At 43.0% G+C, this 23490-nt stretch overlaps 1 protein-coding gene across 1 annotated transcript; it reads right to left on the bottom strand.

Moving 5' to 3' along the window:
* Positions 1-3352: 3352 nt before the first annotated feature.
* Positions 3353-18242, bottom strand: LOC119057579 (serpin B13). The gene is made up of 7 exons (XM_037156427.2): positions 18016-18242; positions 17407-17463; positions 9495-9623; positions 8988-9105; positions 7403-7545; positions 7042-7197; positions 3353-5406 (listed from the first exon to the last, which is right to left on the bottom strand). Exons 1-7 carry the CDS (start codon positions 18178-18180, stop codon positions 5002-5004), a joined length of 1173 nt encoding a protein of 390 aa, XP_037012322.2. The 5' UTR covers positions 18181-18242; the 3' UTR covers positions 3353-5001.
* Positions 18243-23490: the final 5248 nt, after the last annotated feature.

Raw genomic sequence — 23490 nt, 5'->3', positions numbered from 1 at the left:
TGATTTGGTTTTTGTTAGAGGATGCTACTGTTGCTATTGGTGACGATGACAGTGGTAATGACCATGGCAGCAATATGATGGCAATGGCAAAGAAAATGGCAGCCAGCGTTTATCATATGCTGCTCCAGTTTCTTTAATAAATATGCATTCTATTTATCCTCACAACAGCTCAATAAAAAAAAAGAACTCTTATAAAGCCAATGTTTAACACAAAGAAACGGAAGCTCAGGAAGATTAAACTAACCAAGGCCATATATCTATTTCCAAAGCCCAGATTTATATTTGGTTTGTCCAACTCTAAAGTTGGCACACAGAAGGAACATTTAGAAATGGACAGGAATGAAATTTTTATGTTGTTGCTAAAGTAGTTGACCGTAATTCCCTCTGTATGTTTGGATTAATTATTTTCCATTATAATTAGATAGTGGACTATTTCAAGGAGTAGTCACCAATATAATGTCAGAAGTGATATTAGAGGTCATTTATACAATTTTCTTCATTTAAGCAATAAAAAACAAAATTCCAAAGAAATTAACTGCCATTCTTGAGATCACGGTTAGGTTAGGGCGGAGCTGGGACAGACACACTAGCTTCCCAACTGTACACCTGTCGCTCTTTACTTTGCTTCATTCCCCATACAGGTTGATACTTAATGTCACCTGTCATGTCGCCCCTCAGACACTGATCTGTTGTTGTCCAAGAGCACTGACCACACAGGCCTGGCGGTACCCATTCCCAGATGCACTTGCCCGGCCATCAGAAACAAGCCCAATACTGATGGCACTGAAGTTCATGTCTAACTGATTATGGGCATTAGAACATTTCCACTTTTATATTCCCCATCGACAACTGTCATTACATGCTGTCCCCATGTCCCCTCAATAAGTTGATGGTTAGAACGCTGTCTACAAGATGTGCAGAAACCTTAAACTAGTCAGGTTTTGGGACATTTGCATTTTCAGACTTCAGTCTAGATGCTGAGGATGCAAAGATAACCACAGTGAGCAGTGCAGACAGAAAGCAGATACAACAGAGTTAGAAGCATGAACGCGTCTCACCAAGCTCTCTGGGAGAGAACAGCTTTGGTCATGAGAATGGCTCTGTGTATCAGTATCTTTCCTCTTCTCTTTCACAAATACTAATAAGCAAGAAGAAGATGAGAAGGAGGAGGAGGAGAGGAGGAAGAGAGGAAGGAGAAAGAGAAGAAGAAAAATATCTCTGTAAATTCCCTTTTCAATAAAGTTAGAAGGCAGGTATAATTCATGGTCTTACAATTCATATAAAGGCTGTGTAGGGTTCAGAGCTGGTCATCCAAATATGAGCTTCTGTGGTGCATGGATTGTTACTAGCTACAGGCAGCTGTAACTGGGGGCTCTGGAGAAACTTCTGCCCTCCCTCAGCTGCCTGGGAGGATTTGAACTGGGGGCCTTGTCCATCATGGGATATCGTCAGAGATAACTTCTGTTCACCTGTCTGTAGGACAATTTTCTACTTACTAAGCATCTGCTTCTTATCACCCTGTATTGACCCTTTGAAGCCCCAACTCACTGTATGTAATCCCTAGCTCAGGATGTCTTAGAGTCCCATGGTCCCTCCCTGTCCTGAACCTGTCCTCTGTGTGGGCTCCCTAGCCCATGTACGCAGGGTTCCCACATGTGTATGTACTAAATTTGGTTATTCACCACTCTGTCTCAGGTCTATTTGATGATGAGCCCCACTGTGAGAACCTTGAGGGCAGAGGAAAGCTTGTCCCTCCCCAACAGCCGAGGCTGCACAGAAGGCCCTGAAGCCAGTAAGGAGAAAAGCAAAGGGGTTGACCAGAGAGAGCTCTGCAGCCACAGAGTTCAGAGGGTCTCAGCAAAAACACACTTCTCACAGGAATACAGAAAATGGCACAGTTTCTCTGGATATAATTGGCCTGGGGCTTGGGCACTCTGGGCCAGCACTGGGGAGCTCAGGAGCGTAGAGAACATGAGTCACCTGAGAATCACAAAGCCTTCCAGCTTCTACTGTGACGGAGAAAGCTGAAAGGAGTGTTAATTCCACGCTTACAGGGGGAAAAAAGAAAGAAAAATCTGGATACCACACAAATTCTTAAGCCCATCAGAAAGCTGTGGGTGCAAGGCCACCGCCCGGCCTGAAATCTAAGGAAAGACAACTGTCTCCAAGAAGAGACAGGACTCCAACACTCACTTGCCTGGAGCAGAACATAGGAGGAAGACAGGGCCCCAGACAAGTGCTGAAGGCCAAGTGTGGGTAGCTGCAGTGTATATAACCCCTAGGAGCCTGAGACATGGGAATTCAGACCCAAAGAGGTCCGTGGGTGTTCAAGAGAGCCACAATGGGCTGGCTGGTAAGGAAGCCCTTGGGCTCCCTCCCTTGGCACCTGTGGAGAAGTACAAACCAAGCAAAAAAGTCTTGACCAGACACAAGAACACTCCTCAGCCAAACCCAAACCCTAACCACAATAAAAGCTTCCTAGAGCTCCGAGGCCAGGCGCCCTGCCATGCTCTCCCCAGAAAGCCTCATTATGTAACTAATCAACCTCGTCCTCCCGCCTTGGTGCATGTGTGGTACCATCAGTCTATCCATTCCATCTCCACGGGATGACCACAACATCCCATTACAGGACATCGATATCTAATGCAATAAACACATGGCGTATCATAGAAGGTATCCTTGAAATCTATATCATCATATTAACCAATGTCACCCCAATAACTTTAATTCAAAAACAAAAACTCACTGTAAGTATAAGGACACACTTCGGTTAGAATGAAAGGACAGAAGAAGACATACCATACCAACACTAGTTGTACAAAAGCCTGAATGGCTATATTATTAGACAAATCAACTCTCAGGAAGGACCATATTCAGGGATGGGAAGACGTTGCCATAGAGATCAGTAGAGGAACAGAGGGTCCGGAGAGAGACCCACACATACACCTGCCACGAAGTCCCCAGGGCAATCAATTCATCGAGGGAAGAGCAGTCCTGTTTGACAAATGACACTGGAACAACTGGATGACCACATGAGAAAAATGAGCCCCCAAAACTCACTTAACAATATATTTTTTTAAAAAGTCATAGGTCTACATGTCAACATTAATGCCATAAGTGTTTGAGAAGAAAGACTTAGCAAGCTTGAGATATGCAAAAATTTTTCAAATAAGACAGAGAAAACACTGAAACCATAAAAGAAAAAATTAATGAATTAGACTCTGTTAAAATTTAAAACTGCTTAATGACACCAAAATTAAATTCATAAAGCTGACATAGAATATTTATTCAGAATACATCAAAAGCAATTACAATTCAATAATAAGAAAACAATTTCATAAAAACGGGCAAAAATACTGAATAGACACTTCAAAAAAGAAGGTGTGCACATGGACAGCACACACACGAAAACACTCTCAACACCACAGTCATAACGGAAACTCGGAAATTAAAGGCACAATGGAGGGCAACTTCGCATCCACTCGAATGGGTATAATGCAGAACAACAGCCACACCAGCCACTGGTGAGGATGCCGAGCAACTGGAATGTTCCTGGGTTGCTTGTAAGAGTGGAACAGGGCACAGCCATGTTGGAGAACATTTTGGCAGTTCCGCATAAATTTCACTGTATCACAGGACCCAGCAATTTAACTCCTAGGTTCCTACCCAAGAGAAATGAAAACGTGTCTACACAAAGATGTGCGCACACAAATATGCATCATAGCATTATGCATAGTAGTCAAACACTGGGAGCAACATAAATGCCCATCGATGGGTAAATGGATAAACAAAATGTGGCTTATCCATTCAATGGAATACTGTCTGTCTGTCAATAGGACGTAACGAACTACTGATATCCCAACAACATTGACGATCTCAGTGCTCAGCCAAAGAAGCTAGACACAAAAGAGATCATAGGATGTAAATGCATTCGAATACAACCCTGGAAATGACAGATCTGCCCTGTAGTTATTGAAGGCAGGTCAGTGGTTGTATGAGCTGGGGCCGTGTGAGGTAGTTGACAGGGAACAGAACAAGGGAACCTTGGGGGATGATGAAAATGTTCTGTATGTTGGGTGTGGTGGCATTTGCACACGTGTACACATTTATCAAAACTCATCAAGATCACCCTGGCCTGTGCGGCCCAGTTGGTTGGGTATCATCCCACAAACCAAAACATCAAAGATTCCGTTCCCGGTCAGGGCACTGCCCGGGGTGCAGCTCGATCCTCAGTCAGGGCGTGTGTGTGGAAGGAAACTCATTCTCAGGTCTACATTTTCCTCCCGCCTGTTCTCCCTCCCTTCTCCTCTGGAATCGGTATTTAAAAAGAAAAAAAAACTCATCAAGTTCTAGGACTAAAGTGAGTGCCTCTTATTCTATGTTCACACTGATTTCACATTATCAAGATGCTTATGCAACTGGCATTTAATAGTACGCTCTGTCAGAATAGAGGGTGGAAACACGGCATGCTCTCTGCCTGTTACATGGCTTCACTTTATTTTGGCTTTTGAGTTTTAATGTCCATTTTGCCGGTGTGTTTCTAAATTGTGTTTCTATGTGCAGTCTGCTATACTATTTGCTGCGAAACAAAAACAACACACAAATTGAGTAATTTTTTTTCACTTGTGTATTATCATTGGCCAAAACATTAGAACCGGAGGGACTCCCCAAATCACTATTCCATAGCCTTTACTGACAAGGCTATTTCTTTCATTTGTGCATAAAACTACAAGTCATTAATTTACTTTCAGAAGAAATCAACAGCATATTACAATGAGCCTGGATTTAACTCACTTCACACATAACACAAACAAAAGGACATTTCACTTAGAAATAAAATTATAAACATACACACACACTCAGTGCAAATATAAAGTCATCGATTTTGATGGTAATATTAGAATGCAAGCTAGAAAAGCAAAACTTTTTTTTTAAGTTTGGGCTACTTCCATAGTCGTACTGATACTCCCACACTGGTTTCCTGCCAAGTCGATGACCGGCCTAAGGAGAGGAAAATCGGCCAAAAAAGAGGACGCTGTTGGACTCGCTGTGTCTGATGAGGAACAGGAATGGGTGATTACAGTGGACAGTTTCATAGCTGGGCCCTGAGGAGACCCCGTAGCCCACCCCGGTGGCTGCTGTGGCCTCAGTCCCTTCCTCTGTCACCACCACAAAGGACCTGTGCAGGAACTTCTGGGCACTCAGCCCTGAGCGGGAGGACATTCCTGAATAGTCTGCCTTGTGCTCGTTGAAGGCCTCCCCCATCCCCAAGGCAGCCAGCGGCGTCTGCAGGTCGTAACTGTCTTCCAGTTTCAGCCGCGGGAGGCGCAGATCCACAGGCCTCTGCTCCATCTGCCCCGGCCTCGTCCACTCTTCTAACTCCTCGGGACTTATTTTGTCTATAATCTGTTAAGAAAAAGGTGGGGGAGAATGGCACAATGATCGATAAAAGTTTGAAAGAGTGTAACACAGATTTGCATCAGTCAGAAATCACGTATTTTAGTGACAAAAGCAGAAAGTTCATTTCACTAGACTTGTCTTTCTATAGCAGGCACTTGCTTTATAATTCTCTATTTCAATTAACTGGGCATATATGAAAGTCAACAGCATTTTGAGAATTTTTAAAGATAAAAATGTAACTTCTACTATATATTATTTCATAGTTTACTATTCCCCCAATGTCTTTGTATGCAATATATTATATATAATTTTTAAAGACAAAATGTTTGTATAAATATATACTAATAAAATCATAATTAATATATTTACATATAAAAATACATATTTTCATAGTTGCAATCACAGTGAACATCTATTTTCCTTATTATAATGTAAACTTTTTACACCACTGCAGATCTCTCCAAAATATCTCCAAACTGATAGGTATTTTCATCAAATTGATCAATTTTACCCAACATTAAGTATCTAGTACATATCACACATTATGATAGATGATAGATTCTATAGATACAAAAATAACTATCATGATGAATTTCAAACTACATGTCCTAGTATATTTAATGCAGAAATTACTAATTTGACTCAGACAGGTGATTTTTTTCTTCTGAATTATTTCCCTAGGATAATTCCCACAACTGGGGTTTTTGAGTCAGAGGAAGAATACTCTAAGTTTTTCTACACACTGCCAGTTTGCTGTCCTCCAGTATTTTCTGATGTATAATGAAGGCTCTTAGCTATGTTTTACAGCAACAAAACAGCATCCAGTATTATAATAACATACATCATAGGTGCTATATTATTATAATACTGATGCTGTCCGTGTGTGTTATAGAGTGTGGTGACTAGTCATTACAATGCCACTACACACTAAAACTGTGAAGCCCATTTCATAGATGGGAAAATATCGAGGTTCTAGGGCATTAGTTAGCTTCAAAGGACATAACGCTACTAAATGCTTTAACAGAAAAGTGGGTAGGACTAAATCAAGGGGTGCAAGGTTAAGGGTCCTATGGACTTTGTCTAATTGCTGGGTGTTGATGTAGGGTCATCGGGGTTTTAAATATGTATAACACTATCCTTTCCTGGTAAGTGATGTTGACTGTGGAGGGTGTGCTTCTGTGGGACACAGGTGAGTGGCAAATCTCTGCATCTTCTCAATTTTGTCATAAACGTAAAACTTTTTTTAAAAATTGAAGGTCTAAAAGTTTTCAGAAGGTCTGAATAGCATGCAAAATTTGCTGGGTATGTGCACATGAGGGTTTTTTTTTTTTTTTCTGGGAAAAATGGTACCTAGATAGTCAACCATTTCTCAGAATGCAGGGCGATCTTTACCACCCCCATCTGACCTTAAATGCTCATTTCAGTTCATTCCCAAATATCCTCGTGCTGGTTGTTCCCCCTAAACCTGACGTCATTTATGGCTCCTCATTAGACATCCTGCACAGAGTCCGACACGTTCCACTGGGCACTGCCAGACACCTGCTCCAAATCAGAAGCCCCCCATCCAGGCTCACCCAGAACAAGCTCTGAGACACAAAGGCTCCGAAAATGACAGTGAGAAGGGGAGACGCGAGGCCTTACCTTCTCCAGGCCGTCGATGTCATTGGGCAGCAGCACAAACAGGCTCAGGTCACTGTTCTTGTATGGAATGCCCAGAATCTTGGCCTGCAGGTCCTCCAGGAAAGTGAAGCTAAAGGTATGGCGCTGGGACATCATCAGCACTGGTTTACTTGTGTCCTGCAACAAGTTAGCAGAGCGCTGAATATCAAAAGCGGCCTAAGATGACCAGGCGCACTCACCAAAATCATGCGCTCAACCTAAACCATGCTAATGCTCAGAGCCTCCCACTCAGCATCTGCTGTCCGCCCTGTGCAGCGACTGACGTCTGCCGTCAGAATTTGCACTCTGTGCATAAGCACGTCCCAGGTATAAAGGACCATACCTTATCCAGCCAAAATTCCTCCTCCTTGGTATGTTCTTTCTTAAACTCCCTGTCCCATTGCCCTTTGAAATACACGGTGTTGACCACCACCAGCTTGCTGGAGCTGCTCAGAGCAGCATCTGGAAACAGGTCCTTGATTTTTTCTGCAAACAAACAAGTTGGCCCGTCTTGGAAATTATATGTGATATGCATGGTAGACACGACGTGGTTGGACTTCACTAGTCACCAAAGCCTCAGCCAGCTCAGCACCAGTAGGCCCCGCCCACAAAGGCTTCGCAGGATGGAATGTCCTCATGGCCCACTGCCCAGGTATCCCATGGGATGGCTTGGGGAGTGAAGGGTCAAGAGCTCAGGCTCTAAGATCAAATGGCCTCTGTGAGTGTCCGGTTTCACATCTAATCAGCTGAGGAACTTTGGGCAAGTTATTTAAGCTCTCCATGCCTCAGTTTCCACATCTGTGGAACAGGAATGAAACCTGCCCATAGGGCTGTCGAAAGGAGTAAATGATCTAATACGTGAACAGCACATAGATCCCTATCCGCCTCCCAATAAGCACTTAACAAAGGTTAGCGCTTATTATTTTTACCCACTTCATAGAGTTACTGCCTGAGATTTCCAGATTCTTATTTTATTGGAGAAGGAGCTCATGTTTTTGTCTCTAGATTCAGCCCATCTCGCACTAAATTCTAAAGAACACTGCCTTAAACTAGCTTTTTGGTAGACACTTTTTTCCTGCTTTTTCCCGTTTCATTTCCTTTGGACTAACTATGAATAAAAATGCATTCTGAAATAACAGATGTCTTCTGGATAACTAGAATAAAAAGTGTAATCCAAAACTCTAACACTGAAGTATCAGCTATCACCCTCACCCAGAGTGTATTTGCATATTACCTTTCCTCTCTGGTGTCTCTTGTGCGTTTGGCTCATAGGAGGGGAGGGGAGGGGAGGGGAGGGGAGGGGAGGGGGGGGGGGGAGGGGGGGGGGGGAGGGGAGGGGAGGGGAGGGGAGGGGAGGGGAGGGGAGGGGAGGGGAGGGGAGGGGAGGATGCACGGAGGGTTTGTCAAGTTCTCTGCTGTGGACGGGGCTGAAAGTTATCAATCCCACATGTTGCTCAAACAGAGATGAGCCCTAGGCAGCCCTGGCTGTAGGTAACAAAAGTAGGTCTTGATGGGAGAGCTGAATGATTCTCACTTGATAAGGAGAAAGGAAACCCTCTATGACATTTCCACTTAAGGACCCAGACTAAGAAGAAAGCATCTGACATAAAGAAAAGGATGCGAACCCAAGACAGACATGAGCCCAGTTTTAGGGGCCTCAAGATATTGTGGTCCACAACCATGGATAAATAATTCTCCACCAAGTGTTTCCATGTTCTTTCTAGGGCCTCCTCTCCAGTTCTCTCCACTATCTGCAGTGACTTCTCCCACTCCTCATGCCCAGGCTGCCTTTTCAACCCTGAAAAACCCTACCAAGTCCCCTCCCAGAGCTCATCCCCCGACACCCCACGCAGCGCCAAGCACAGGGCTTCACTCACAGTGGGAGCTCAAGAAGCATTTTTATGATGAACGACCCATCCATACTCTACCATGTGTTTGGCTTTCAACCCAGGAATTAATCTTCTTTCGACTTTCATCTGCTGCATTTATAAAGTCAACAGGTTCCAGAGAAGCATGGTAATATTTTTCAACGTAATCTAAGTATTTCTTTAGGAGAAACAGGGAAGGAATAGGAAGAGGTTGAATTTCAATTTATCCATTGCCAACATCTCTAAATAAGTTTAGCAGTACATCAAGATCACTAATGTGGTAAGAAGGGATTTTGAGGATCAGGGCAAATCATTCTGAGTGTTTCCATGCACATGTTGAGGCAAGTACAGTGGGGTTACGGCAAAAATCAGAATACAACTTCTAAGATTAAAAAGGAGCTCTCAAAGGGCCTGGCTGTCTGAAAAAACAGGCAGTGGGGACACCAAGGGGTCCAGGCCAAGCCAGGCAGTCCACATAGGCCACACGTCTCCAGGGCCCACAGTCCCAACAGGGCCATCGACCGCTCACAAATACCCCACCAAGGTGGTGGACACGGCAACACTTACTTGAAGGAAAAGGTATGTCTTTTCTCCAAACAACCTGTTGGCTATTTTCAGTTCATGATTATTAGTGAGTTTGTTTATTTCACTCAGAAACATTTGGAATTGGTGGTGTATCTCTTCTGTCTTCTCAATCTTCAAAATCAAAACAAAAACTCAGTGAGTTATGAGTTCAAAACTCAGCAAAAGCAAGCCTAGATTCTGCCCCAAGAGGACATGGCTGCTGGCTCTTCCCCTCAGCTTGGCAGCCTGGAGGATGGCCAGTGAGGTTGGTGCGGCCCTGATGCCAGGTGACTCGGACACAAATCAGATGATAATGTAAGTCACGAGCAATCCCAGCTCCACACAGGAGCCTGCTCCTCCGCTCACCAACACAGATCTGGTTTTCTAGTTCGGGTTGCATTTTTCGTTTCCAGTGTAATTGCTCACTAAGCGTTTTATATGCTTCCTTTTCGCTTCTCACAATACTAAGCACCTGAGAAAAACAGATGAATCCTTAGATGGCTTTTATCCAAGTTAAGTTTAGCAATATCTGTTCAAGACAGTGGATTTTTAAAAAGTGACTGGGGCAACTGTAATAGTATAATCAGTACAATAAAAAATACAAATTAAAAAAAAAAAGTGACTCCAGAATCTGCACAGACGCCAAGGGGGCGATCCTGAGTAGAAACCACAAACTTCTTTAATTAGACTACACGCACACGAGCCCAGAGAAAAATGCACCCGCAGAAAAGGCTAAGACATCTCTACTTGGTTTCAGGAAAGCATCCAAGAGGTTTGGGAAAAGGGGGGCTTAAGGAGTAAAATAACCATTCTGCCTCTAGACTTTTCCAGCCCACTGTTTTTCCCCTAGATCCTCTATGTGGGCTGAGCTGCCATCCAGCTTTCTGGCCTCTGAGTCGGTCAACCCTGCGATCCACTCTCCAGATTTTCTATCTTGCTGCTGGTATTTCTCCTGGTTAAAAAGTAGCAATTGCTGACAACCAAGGACCAGTACGATTTTGAATGGAATTTCTCTAACAGTTGCAATTGTTACTCAAGTCCCTTGTTGGCTCATTCCCCTAAATGTGTGGACAAACCCTAATTGCTTGCAGTTCCTCATTCCAAAACTGGACATGGAGGCCAGAATCAAGTTATATAATGGTGACTTTAAATGCAATAAAGTTTAAAATTTTTTAAAAAACAGACATCTCCAAAATCTCTAGTCAGACTGATTCTAAGAAGGGTTTCCTATATGGCTGAGTTTCCAAATGCCGAAGTGCCAAAGAATGAGGAAACATGACTCAATGAAAGGAACAAGTTAGATCAATTACCTAAGTGTACATCTCAAATTTCTAGAAATATACAACTGACCAAGACTGAATGATGGACAAAAGTGATCAGATATAACTAGTAAGAAGACTGAATCCATAATCAAAAACCTCTAATAAAGAAAATCCCAGAGCTAGATAGCTTCATTGGAGAATTTTACCAAATATTTAAAGTCTTCCAAAGATTTGAAGAGGAGGGATCACTGCAAAACTCATTCCATGTGACCAGCGTAACCATAACACCAAAACCAGACAAAAACATAAGAGGACAAAACTAGGTACCAATACTCAATAGATACTGATTCAAAAATCCTCAAAAAAATACTAGCAAATCAAATTCAACAGCACATTAAAAGGATTATACATCATAACCAAGTAGGTTGGTTTACAACTTAAATGCAAGGATGGTTTAACTTATTGAACTCAATCATTGTAATACAACACATTAACATTAAAAAATAAAACCCACATGATCATCTCAACTGATGTAGAAAAAGCATTTGACAAAATCCAACACTGTTTCCTGATGAAAGCACCCAACAAACTAGAAATAGAAGAAATCAACCTCAACATAGTGAAAGCCATGTACGTAAAGCCCACAGACAATATCACACTCAGTGGTGAAAGGAAAGCTTCTCTTCTAAGATCAGGCAAAGATGTTGACTCTCACCACTGCTGTTTGACATATTCAGCATAATACTGGAAGCCCTGCCCATAGAAACTAGTGAAGAAAATAAAATAAGAGAAAGACAATCAAGATGGCAGCATAGGAAGACATGGCTCATCTCTTTGTACAACCATATCAAAATTACAACTAAAATGTGGAACAACCATCGCTCAGAACCATCAGAAGTGAATTGAATGAAAGTCTGACAACTATTGAATTAAAGAAACCACATCCATCCAGATGTGGAACCGGCTGGTCCCTCACCCACATGTGGTGGATAAAAATTCAGGAGGCATATCTCGGGAGCAAGGAGTACCAGCCATAGATCAGGCTCCCCATCCCAGAATTCCAGTGCCAGAAAGGTAGTTCCCCACAACTTCTGGGTGCAAAAACCAACAGGGATTGGGTCAGTAGAAAAAACTACTTCTACTCCAAGCAGTTCCTCATAAAGGACCCACAAAGACTCACCTACTCAGACTCTCTCCCACTGAGCTCCATCACTAGGGTAGCAGCTTGAAAGGCAGCAGTGGCACACATGGAGAGACTGAAGTGTCTGGTATCAAGGTGAACAGAGGCCATTGTCCCTTTTCTAAACCCTCCCTCCACAGAGCCAGCAAGCTGGTGCCATATCTGAGACTCCACCAACCTGGCTAACACTGTTTGACCTGATTTGGAGACCCCCAGAGATTCTGCCTCATCCAACTTAGGATCCCACCCAAGCTGCTTTCCTATGTGAATGACTGGTCCTGGTGCTTGTTTCACAACTTCCTAAATCCTCTCAAACAAGCAACAGCTGGCCTCAGTGTGCACCACACCCAGCAGTGGCAGCAGCCAGGCTAGATTCACAGCTTGGCTTTGCCTAGGAATCTCCAAGCCCAGCATAAGTAGCAGCCATCTAAGATTCCTTTATAGCTTATGCAGGCTACCCCAGGAAAAACACAGATTGGGGCTGATCTTGGTCTGCACCACCTGGGCAACTCCAAGGCCAACATACCCACTAGACAGCCACAGACCACACTGGAGCACCACCACCCTGCTGCTGCACGGCTGATCCTCCACAGAGGGTGAGGTGGGTGGTAAGTGGTCCCAGCCAGTCCTTGCAGCTGACTGGCCTGGACAGATCCCTCCCATTGATCTGCCAACAGCAACCAAGGCTCATGTACAGGAGGAGGGTGTACTCAGCCCACATGAAGGGTGCACCTCGAGTACCCAGCTTGGGCGATAGGGGAGGCTGTGCCACTGGACCCTACACTAGACCACACCACCAAGACACAGAGTCAAAGCAGCGCTACCTAATACACAGAAACAAACACAGGGAGGCTGCCAAAACAAGGAGATAAAGAAACATGGCCCGAATGATAGAATAGATCAAAACTCCAGAAAAAGAGCTAAATGAAATGGAGATAAGCAATCTATCAGATGCAGAGTTCAAAACACTGGTTATAAGGATGTTCAAAGAACTTAGTGAGGACCTCACCTGCATAAAAAAGATCTAGTCAGAAACAAAGAATTCACATAAAACAGTAGAGTAGATGAAGGCAAGAATCAAATCAATGATTTGGAACACAAGGAAGCAAAAAACAACCAATCGGAACAAGAAGAAAAAAGAATCCAAAAAAATGAGGATAGTATAAGCAGCCTTTGGGACACCTTCCAGAGGTCCAACATTCACATGACAGAGGTGCCAGAAGAAGAAGAAAAAGAACAAGAAATTGGAAATCTATTTGAAAAAACAATGAAAGGAAAATTCCCTAATTTGGTGAAGGAAATAGACATGCAAGTCCAGGAAACACAGAGTCCCAAACAAGATGGATGCAAAGAGGCCCACTCCAAGACACATCATAATTAAAATGCGAAAGTTTAAAGAAAAAGAGAGAATTGTAAAAGCACCAAGAGAAAAGAAGTTAGTTACCTAGAGGGGAGTTCCCATAAGAAATCAGTTCCCTGTCAGCTGATTTCTGAAAAGAAACTTTGTAGACTAGAGGGGGTTGGCAAAAAATATTCAAAGTCATGGAAAGCAGGGACCTACAGCCAAGATTGCTCTACCCAGTAAAGCTATCATTTAGAATCAAAGGACAGATAAAGAGTGCCCAAGACAAGAAAAAACCAAAGGAGTTAATCCTCACCAGACCATTATTATATGAAATTTTAAAGGGACTTATTTAAGAAAAAGAAGATCAAAACTATGAACAACAAAATGGCAAAAAATACAAATCTATCAACAATTGAATCTAAAAACACAAACTAAGCAAACAAGAACAGAGGCAGAATCATGGATACAGAGAGCATTTTGATGATTGCCAGATGAGAGGCAGGCGGGGAAGACTATGTGAAGAGGTGAGGGGATTAAGAAGCACAAACAGGTAGTTGCATAATGGCCATGAGGATGTAAAGTACTGTATAGGAAATGGAGTAACCAAAGAACTTATACACAGGACCCATGGACATGAACAATAATGGGGGGATTGTCTGAGGGAGTGGGGGATTCTGGGTAGAGGAAGGCTCTGAAGGAAAAGTTTGGACAACTGTTATAGCATAATCAATTAAATATAATTTTAAAAAAGAGAGATGCAAATCAAAAATAAAAGAAGTAAAATAATGTCTATTCACAGATAACATGATCTTATATGTAAAAAGCCTTAGATTCCACAAAAAAATATGTTACTACTAATAAATTAATTCAGCAAAGTTGCAGGATACAAAATCCACATTCAAAACCAGTTACATCTCTATACATTAACAATGACCAATCCAAAGAAGAAAATAATCCCATTTACTAAAGTTTCAAAAAGGATAAAATACTTATGCATAACTTAACTAAGGAGGTGAAAGATTTGTACACTGAAAACTATTTAAAAATTGCTTTAAAAATTAAAGATATAAATAAATGGAAAGATATCCCATACTAATGATTGGAGGATGTCATATAGTTAAAATATTTATACTACCCAAAGTGATGTGTAGTCACAATGCAATCCCTATCAAAATCCCAATGGCATTTTTAAAGAAATAGGGAGAAAAAAATCCTAAAATTTATATGAAATCTCTAGGGACCCCAAGTAGCCAGAGCAATCTGGAAAATGAAGAACAAAGTTGGAGGTCTCACATTTCTTGATTTCAGTACATACTACAAAGCACTAATAAGCACAATGATGTGGTACTGGCCTAAAGAAAGCCATATGGACCAACAGAAATAATACATAGCCCAGAAATAAACCCTTACTTAAATGACCAGTTAATTTCCAACAAGGGTGCCAAGACCATACAATGAGAAGAAAACAATCTATTCAACAAAAGGTGCTTGGAAAATCTAATATCCACATGCAAAAGAATGAAGTTGGACCTTTACCTCACACCACATACGCACACACACAAAAAAAAATACTCAGAATAGGTTCAAGACCTAAAATAAGACCTACAACTATAAAACTATTTGAAGAAGGCAAGAGGAAAACTTTAGGAGACTGGGTTGGGTAATGATTTATTGAGTATGACATCAAAAGCACAGGCAACAATAGCAAAGATAAACAACTGGAATTATATCAAATTAAAAATCTGCCCATCAAAGGATACAGTCAACAGAGTGAAAAGACAAGCTGCATAATGAAGGAAAATACTTGCAAACCATAAATGTGATAAGGGGATAACATCCAAAATATATAAGGAACTTCTATAACTCAACAACAACAAAAATAACCCATGGGGAAAAATGGACTTGAATAAACAATGCTCCAAAGAAAACACACAAAGAGCCAACAGCATATGAAAAGGTGCCCAACATCACTAATCACAAGCATGCAAATCTCAAAACCACAATGAGATATCACCTCACACCCATTAGAATAGCCGCTATCAAAAGAACAAGGAATGACAAGTGTTTAATGAGGATGTAGAGAAGTTAGAACCCTTGTGCACAGTAGTGTGAATTTCAAATGATATGGCTGTTATAGAAAACAGTATGGAGGTTTCTCAAAATTTAAAAATAGAATTAACATATGGTCCAGCAAACATTTCTGGGAACATATCCAAAAGAATTCAAAGCAACATCTCAAAGGGATATTTGCACATCTACGTTAGTTGTAGTATCATTCACAACAGCCAAGGGCTGGAAGACACCCAAATGACCATCAACAAGTGAATGAATAAAGGAAATGTGGTCTATACATATCAATGAATATTATGCAGCCTTTGAAAAGAAGGAAATGCTGTTGCATGTGTCAACATAGATGAATCTCAATGACATTACGATAAACAAAACAAGCTAGTCACACACATACACACACACACAATAACAAATGGTGTAAGCTTCCACTCATGAAGTATCTAAAGTAACCACAATTATAGAAACAGAAATTATCAATCAATCACCAGACCCAGGCAGTCTTACATCCACATATTCTGCACATTCTGAGCAGAATATTAGGTGTGTTTCTGAATTTATATAAACTCTTCCAAAGAATAAAAAAAAGGAAGCATTTCCCACCATCGTCTAGTGATACCTTGATAACAAAACTAGGAAAGGACAAGACAAAGCACAATGTCACAGACTGATCACGTTTAAAACATAAATTTTTAAAAACCACTTAACAAAATATAACCCAATCCAATTCAATAAGGTATACATGTTTTTTAAAAATCATAATCTAGTTGATTATCCCACAAATGCAAAACTGGCTTAATGTTAGAAACTCTTAATGTAATTCACTCTGTTAATAGAGGAAAAAAGCATTGATCATCAATAGATACAGAAAAATATATATGTATGTCTATCACTATAAAAGGATGGATGGATGGATGAAGATGGATGGATGATAATGGATGGCTGGGGATTATAAGGCCGGTGAGATCTCCAGTCCCACTGTCCCTGTACAACCGTATGAAATGGGTCTGTATCCACTGCTGAGAGGAAAAGATGTTGGTATCATCCTCTCATCAAATGTTGAGGTGATATTTAATAAAGTGGGACATGCCTACACCCTACCTCCCAGAGGTATACTATAGACCAGCGCTGTCTCACAGAAATAAAACACGAGCCACAAACAGGAGCAACATATACTATCTTAAAATTTCTAGTATCTAGGGTCTTTTTTTTCTCTCAAAAAAAGTGCTCTCAAACAACTATGCTCATTGACTGGGGGACAGCAAAACCCTATCTGACCCAACTCTGCTGACAAAACCTGGAAGGAAGCCTAACTCTCCATGTGCGCATCTGAGGACCCCAGAGAACCTGGCCGAGTGGCCAGGTGACTTGACCCCTGGCTTTGTGAGGGTCTGGGACTGGGCTGTGATGATGGTCAGGGCTGATGTGACCTTCCTGAGAGCTCTGACCACCTCCGAATGCCAGCCCCGACCTATGAACTTAACCTCTCCCCCATGGGTGCACATTCTGTCCTTTGAATAACAAATGTATCAGCCCCAGAGTTGGAAGAGACCCCAGGAAGTCATTAGTCCTATGCTAATAAAAAAAATACGAAAAAAACATCAGAGCAGAGGTGAGGTTCTTAAAAATACAATGTAGCAACACTACCATTTACTATTACCACCACTGCCACTGGGTAAGTCACCAGCATGTTGTACACACTGCTGGACACTTTCCAAAGGCCCAGAGAAGATGAATAACTTGCCCAAAGCAGCACAGCTGTTAACTCACTGGGCCAGGATTCAAACCCCCAATCGGTTTAACTCCAAACCCATCCACTCGGCTGTGGGGACTTTTCAGTCTGTTAGCCTTTCCAGCATCCATCACAATGGTTAGCGTGAATTGAAGTTAAGGTCTCTTCTTAATACTCAGGGTTTCTTATCATTGCACAACCCTAGTAACATTATGTTACTGGTATGATTATTACTGCTTAAAATTGAGTATTACCTCTCCCACACATTTCCCCAGGGAGCCCACATCTACAAAGCGACCTTAGTGAAGGTGACCAGACATGTCTCCCACCTCTTTTTCTCCAGCTTCGATTCTTGAGCTTTCTGTGTCTTGTTCAGAGAAAAGCACCTGGAAGGGACAGAAAATATGATGACGGGGGCAGTCAGAGCAGAGAAAACCTCACACGGCATCAATCAGGGGGAAGTGGACGTTTGCTAAAGACGCCTCAGGGGCACACAGGTCACATCTGTCTCCTTACGAAATCATAAAAAGCTCTGGCTGTCTTCAGAGGAGCCTCGTTGGCTGGGCCGTGCCTGTATTCATCTTTGATGTATCGTTTTACCCTCCCAGGGATTATGCAACTTGTCCCAGTAGGTATGGTTCTTCACGCTCTGTCTTTAATTATGAGGTTGACGGCTTCAGACAGGGCCGCACACCCAGCCCTCACCCAAAGGAATCTCAGGCACCAGGGAGCGGACAGCATGGTGGAACTCGAGCAGACAGCATGGTGGAACGCGGCGAGGGAAGAGGGCTCTACCGACAGACCTGAAACTGCCCCACGTTCGCACGCTTCCTTCGTCTCCTGGCCCACAGGCCAAGAGGAGCATATTTTCAAATAAACTCGAGAAGGCCATCCGAGAAGAGGCCGTGTTTACAAGGTTGGCAGCCCACCCTACTCACCTTCCGCAGCTGGGCAGCAGTGGCCCCACGGGCCCCCAGGAGCAGCATGCCGATGGCCGTGGAGATGCTCGCCGGGGAGAAGAAGACGTTGCCCTTGTTCACTCTGCTCAGCTCTTTGAAAAGATCAAGCCCAAACCGAGCCGTCGCTGCACCTAGTGACTTCATGACGATTCCAGCGAGATCCCCAACAGCAGCAACAATCCAAACTCATACAAAATAATACTGGATGTGAAACTGTAATTGAAGGATAGCATTAGAAAGAAAGGAAGGAAGAAAGAAAGAAAGAAAGAAAGAAAGAAAGAAAGAAAGAAAGAAAGGAAGGAAGGAAGGAAGGAAGGAAGGAAGGAAGGAAGGAAGGAAGGAAGGAAGGAAGGAAGGAAGGAAGGAAGGAAGGAAGGAAGGAAGGAAGGAAAGAAAGAAAGAAAGAAAGAAAGAAAGAAAGAAAGAAAGAAAGAAAGAAAGAAAGAAAGAAAGAAGGGAGGGAGGGAGGGAGGAGGGAGGGAGGGAGGGAGGGAGGGAGGGAGGGAGGGAGGGAGGGAGGAAGGAAAAAAGGAAGGAAGGAAGGAAGGAAGGGGGGAGGGAGGGAGGGAGGGAGGGAGGGAAATGAATGAGCACTTTTCACTTGTCTGAATTGCTTTAGGTCCAGGGACCTTTCCTCCTCCTCCCCCTCTTCCTGCACTGGTTCAGAAAAGAGGGGTTTCAGACTATTTCAGCAAACAAATCAAGTTCAGACACTGACCTAGGCCTGGATTTGAGCTGCAGAATTCTCAGAGAGTGTTTCAGATGACACCTCTGCTGACCACGAGAGTGACCACAAACCGTTTGGGAGGTGTGGGTTGTGTTGACCGCATTGGTCACCAGTGATTTCAAGGGTGCACACCTACCTCCAAACTCAGTTGTGTACACTAAATAGGTAAGCTTCGTACGTGTCAATCATACCTCAGTAAAGTGTTTTTTTTGAAAAACAAAACAAGAGGGGTTTCCACCCTCTGGGGGAAAGGTCCCGCAGCCTGCTTCTCCCTGCTTCACTTGGCCTTGACCATCACTTGGCCAGAGCCGAGCATCAGCCTGGTGCCACCCAGCACTCCTCAGCTCTCCTGTTCCTGAGGGGCAAGGTCACTGCCTTACATAGTTTTCTTCCCCTGTTTGCTCTCAGAACCTGCCCGCTCCTGCCTGCCCACCGCCCCCTCCCTGAGTCACACTCCCCAGGCAGGCACAGGGCTTGCCCTCCACCTTCGCCTTGTCCAGGTGCTGGACCTGCTGCCAGGCAAGGGGAAGGTGGAGGGCGCCGCCAAGAGTGCCTGCCGCTCTGATACTTTCAATGGACTCGAAATGCAGAGGGTGGTTGAGTAAATTCCTCCTCTGAGATCCCGACCCGGACCACGCGAACACTTGCCCCTGGGGCTCGTTTTTCCTAAACGTGATGCATCTGTAGCCACAGATTAGTAACTAGAGTGAAAGGGCTTCCTTTTTTTTTTTAAATGATTGTCTGTATTGTTTCAAGTTTGTACAGGGAGTTCACCTTACTTTTGTTATCGCATCAAAAACGAAATTTAAGAACAATGAATAGTTACCGAAAATAAACAAAACATATTTTCTATTTTCCTCATCTCTAAATAGATATGTTATAATTAGCTGATAAAGTCTTTAAGAAAAAGTTTTAAAACAAGGATGAGATTAAGGCAGAATAAATTTTTTGACAGCCTACATACTTTAGGGGATCTTTTCAATCAAGGGCCCACCCCCACTAAGGCATCCGACAGCTGCTGTTAAAACTTCCATTTTCCCCTGGGTTTCCTGGCACGGATTCCTTGCAGGTTAACTCAGAAATACAATGAATCAACTTACTGTCAAACAACATGAAGAAGACACAATATCATGGCTGTATAGACACTGAATTAAATGACACCACCCCCAAGGAAATTTATGCCCAATAGAAGTTCTTCTTCCAAACGAGCATTCTCAAAACACAAAATGTCTTCGGTTGGAGCGGAAGACGGAACATACCTGGCTCTTGGACAGATGGAGGTAGCTGAGTGTGGACCTAGGAAGCATGTGTAAAATGAGTAATTGAGCTCTTTAATTTATCTCTGGCTCCCTGCCTCTCCCTAGTCATTATCATTTTTGCATTTCCAGTGAAACAACCTTTGGTTTCTCAATGATGATGTCCCTCACAAATCCCTCATGAAAGTTTTACTATAGAATTAAGAATGGAATTTCCTCTTTCATTCATACGTGGCCATGAAGGTATGCCCTCGAAGTTGTCGGCAATTGTATGGGGAGCTGTAGTATACCCATTATACACATTAGACTGAGTATACACATTACAACACATCAAACAGTATACACATTAGACAGAGAGGAAGAGTTGCAACTTCTAACTCCCCCAAATCCCTTAGAAATTCTTTTGGGGATCCAAGTATAAAGAAATCTAAATTAACCAAAGCACAAAATAAGACTAAAAGCAGCAGCTCAATTCAGGACCACCAGCAACAATAGAATGGCCAAGTTGTTATATTATGCTGTGTATACAAAAAATTTTTGCCCAAATTTTTCAGGGAAAAATAAGGATAAGCATTATACATGGGTAGTACTGATTCCATATCTATATAAATGTTCTTAATTTTTTTATTTATGCTTATGCATTAAAAGTGTAGCTCTGGAAAGCACTAACAATATCTATATGCAAATAATAACCTAGAATATGATCATCGATTTTGTTTCTAAATATAAATAAATAATTGAATTAAAAATTTTAAATGGAAGATTTTTTTTCCCTGAAAGCTTGAGCTAAAAAACGTGCGCGTGCATTATACACAGCAAAATAAGGTGAATAAGGTAGACCCAGGTTGGAGGGAGACCTCAAAAGGTCCTTCGACTGTAATGCTATCTCCTCCTCTGAGGAGAACAGGTTCTCCACCTTAGGTGCACATTAAAGTTTCCCGGGGAACTTTAAAAAAGAAAGAAAAATGCCCACTCCCCTCCCACACAAAACTGAGTCAGAGTCTCTGGGATGGGAACCTGCCATCAGAAGTTTTAGCAGCCCAGGTTTGGAGCCACTGGTTCACGGCCACGTGAAGCTCTCAATGCATACTTACCACAGATGTACAGAGCCACGTCCGGACAAGCCCAGTCTCTGTAATGATGTTACCTCTGCACTTATATTATGTAGGGGATGCCAAGCCCAAAGAAGGAAATGAAAGAAAACTACTTGCTAGAAAAGTGGTGAGGAAAAGTCATGAGGAAAGTTGGAGCGGGCAGCTACACACACACACACACACACACACACACACACACACACACCCCAGCTCTGGTTCTCAAGCAGCCTGTCCATTAATTATGAAATATCCCATTTTAATTCACTGAGTAACAATGAGAGTCTTCCATGTACTAGACATTGCGCTAAGCATCAGTGATTCGTAAACATCCAACCAGCTCACTGATTTCAGGAAAACACTACTAAAAAAAAACCTCAACAGGAAGTTCCACCTCCCCGTTCTAGTTTTTCCTGGCAACCTTAAGGCGCCCCTACAGGCTCTGCTAGCTCATTAAAAGAAGCAGCACTTGGACGCAGGCATAGAGGTTCATCTTTGCTGCCAACCACCGAATCCTAGACGAACATCTCTGCTCTTCCCTCTGAATGCCTGCCTAAGGAAGCAGCGCAGCCTGGTGATGCAGCTTCCAAGGGCTGACTAGTGTCCATATCGATCTCAATACACACAGTTTGCTTTTGAAGCATTTGAAAAATGAAGAAGCATTTGAAAAATGAATACTTTTTCATTTTTTGAAAAAATGAAGAAGTATTTTAATCTCTGTTCTTTAAGCAAACTCACAACAGTATTAATTACTTCTGCTTTCTGTCACGGAAATATACAAACTGAGGAGGGTTTGGAAAGAATTAGCATTGAGGTATGGAGGTATGCTGATGAAATTAAAAAACTATCAAGCAAAAACTCATAGACACAGACAACAGTGTGGAGGTGACCAGAGGGATGGGGATGGGGGAGTAAAGGGTAAGGGGGGTCGAATATATAGTGACTGAAGAAGATTTGACTCTGGGTGGTGGGCACACAATGCAATATACAGATCAGGTATCACAGAAATCTACACTTGAAACCTATGTAATTTTTTAAATCAATGCTTCCCAATAAATAAATTGTTTTTTAAAGGAAGGAGATGGCATGAAATCCTTGCACTGGCAGTAATGCTCTATGTTTTAATATCCCTATCAGCTTGCCTTCTAATTCCTGTCTCCAGAACCCTAGACTCCCTGTTCCAGTGCCCAGTTATGTTCATATGCCCTCATCTTCTGTCTAAAGCATTTTCTCTCCCACTGACTTTTCCAGGGACACCTGACACCACCACCTCCCACCGTCTCCACTGGGGACAGCCACTCAGATCTTGAGATCAGGAAGCAATGTATCCATTTGAAGTTTTTCTCCTGCTCTTGTTTCTCCCAAGCCATTCTTCCTTCAGTCACTTCCAATGTCCCCTTTGCTGGTTTACAACATCTCATGGTGCCACCCTTCCCCCAATCACAGTCCCCCACCCCGAACTTGGCACGTGGTCTTCCTATCCCCCTAACCACAGCCACCCCCCTGGACATCTTCACAGCCCAGGTCAGTGGCATCTCCCCATTCCCCGACCCTCACCCCTCTCCTCTAGGGGCCCACATATATGACCATGCTCTGGAGGTCACCATCACTGGGGACAGCTGCTGCTGGGGCAGTCTGCTGGACAGCAGAATGTCCCCATCTGCTTACAGATTTCTCATGCTCGTTCTTTCTAAGGCTAATTTTCCAAGGTCATCACAACCTCCGATCACTGGACCCCTCCTCCTCCTTCTTTTTCCCCTTTTTCTATTTAATCTGTGTCCTTCTGGTATTAAAACTGTCCCGAGGGTAGAAAACATGTTAATGATTAGAAACGATAAAAATAGTTTCTGTGCCTATGAGTGAGGACAGGAAATAATGAAGCTCAATCAGAGCACCAAGGAATTCCCCACTGCATCCCATGTTTGGTACAACTTCTGCGTGTCTGTTACTGACACCAGCTTGTAACATTTTTCATCTGCAAACCTATAATGTTGTAGTGGATGCTGCTGGGGTCCCACCCAGAGACCCTTAACCAAAGTGTTTCTATCATCCAGTGACTGATTTGATTGATAACTCACAGCTGTCCTCTCTCTGTGAAATGAGTCTCAGCCAAGTGGGAACCACCCACCAGGGAAGTACAGGGCACCCCACCCCCGCCAGGGCGCAGCTCAGGAGTGACTCACTGGTGCAAGGGTATTTATTCAAAGGCAGAACAGTCCCCTTGCATCAAAACAGGACCCATTTTGTAATTGCAATTTGTCATCCAGAACTTCCCCCATAGGATCAGATGGAAACTAATCTGTCGCTGAGCCCCGTGACTGATTGACATTTCCCCTACCTTGTCCTGCTTCCTCAAAGACAACCCCTCAGCTCCCCCTCC

Source organism: Artibeus jamaicensis, unplaced genomic scaffold (genome assembly GCF_021234435.1).
Source record: "Artibeus jamaicensis isolate MK-2021 breed Jamaican fruit bat unplaced genomic scaffold, CSHL_Jam_final contig_354, whole genome shotgun sequence".
NCBI classification, from domain to species: Eukaryota; Metazoa; Chordata; class Mammalia; order Chiroptera; family Phyllostomidae; genus Artibeus; species Artibeus jamaicensis.
This window is presented reverse-complemented; position numbering and strand designations above follow the sequence as displayed.

Excerpts from the sequence above, each read along its gene's own strand:
- LOC119057579 (XM_037156427.2), bottom strand. The coding sequence starts at position 18,180 with ATGAAGTCACTAGGTGCAGCGACGGCTCGGTTTGGGCTTGATCTTTTC. Across the intron at positions 7,546-8,987 it reads GGTTGAAAGCCAAACACATG|AAAAAATCAAGGACCTGTTT; the intron begins GTAGAGTATGGA and ends GTTTGTTTGCAG. Across the intron at positions 7,198-7,402 it reads AGGAATTTTGGCTGGATAAG|GACACAAGTAAACCAGTGCT; the intron begins GTATGGTCCTTT and ends AACTTGTTGCAG.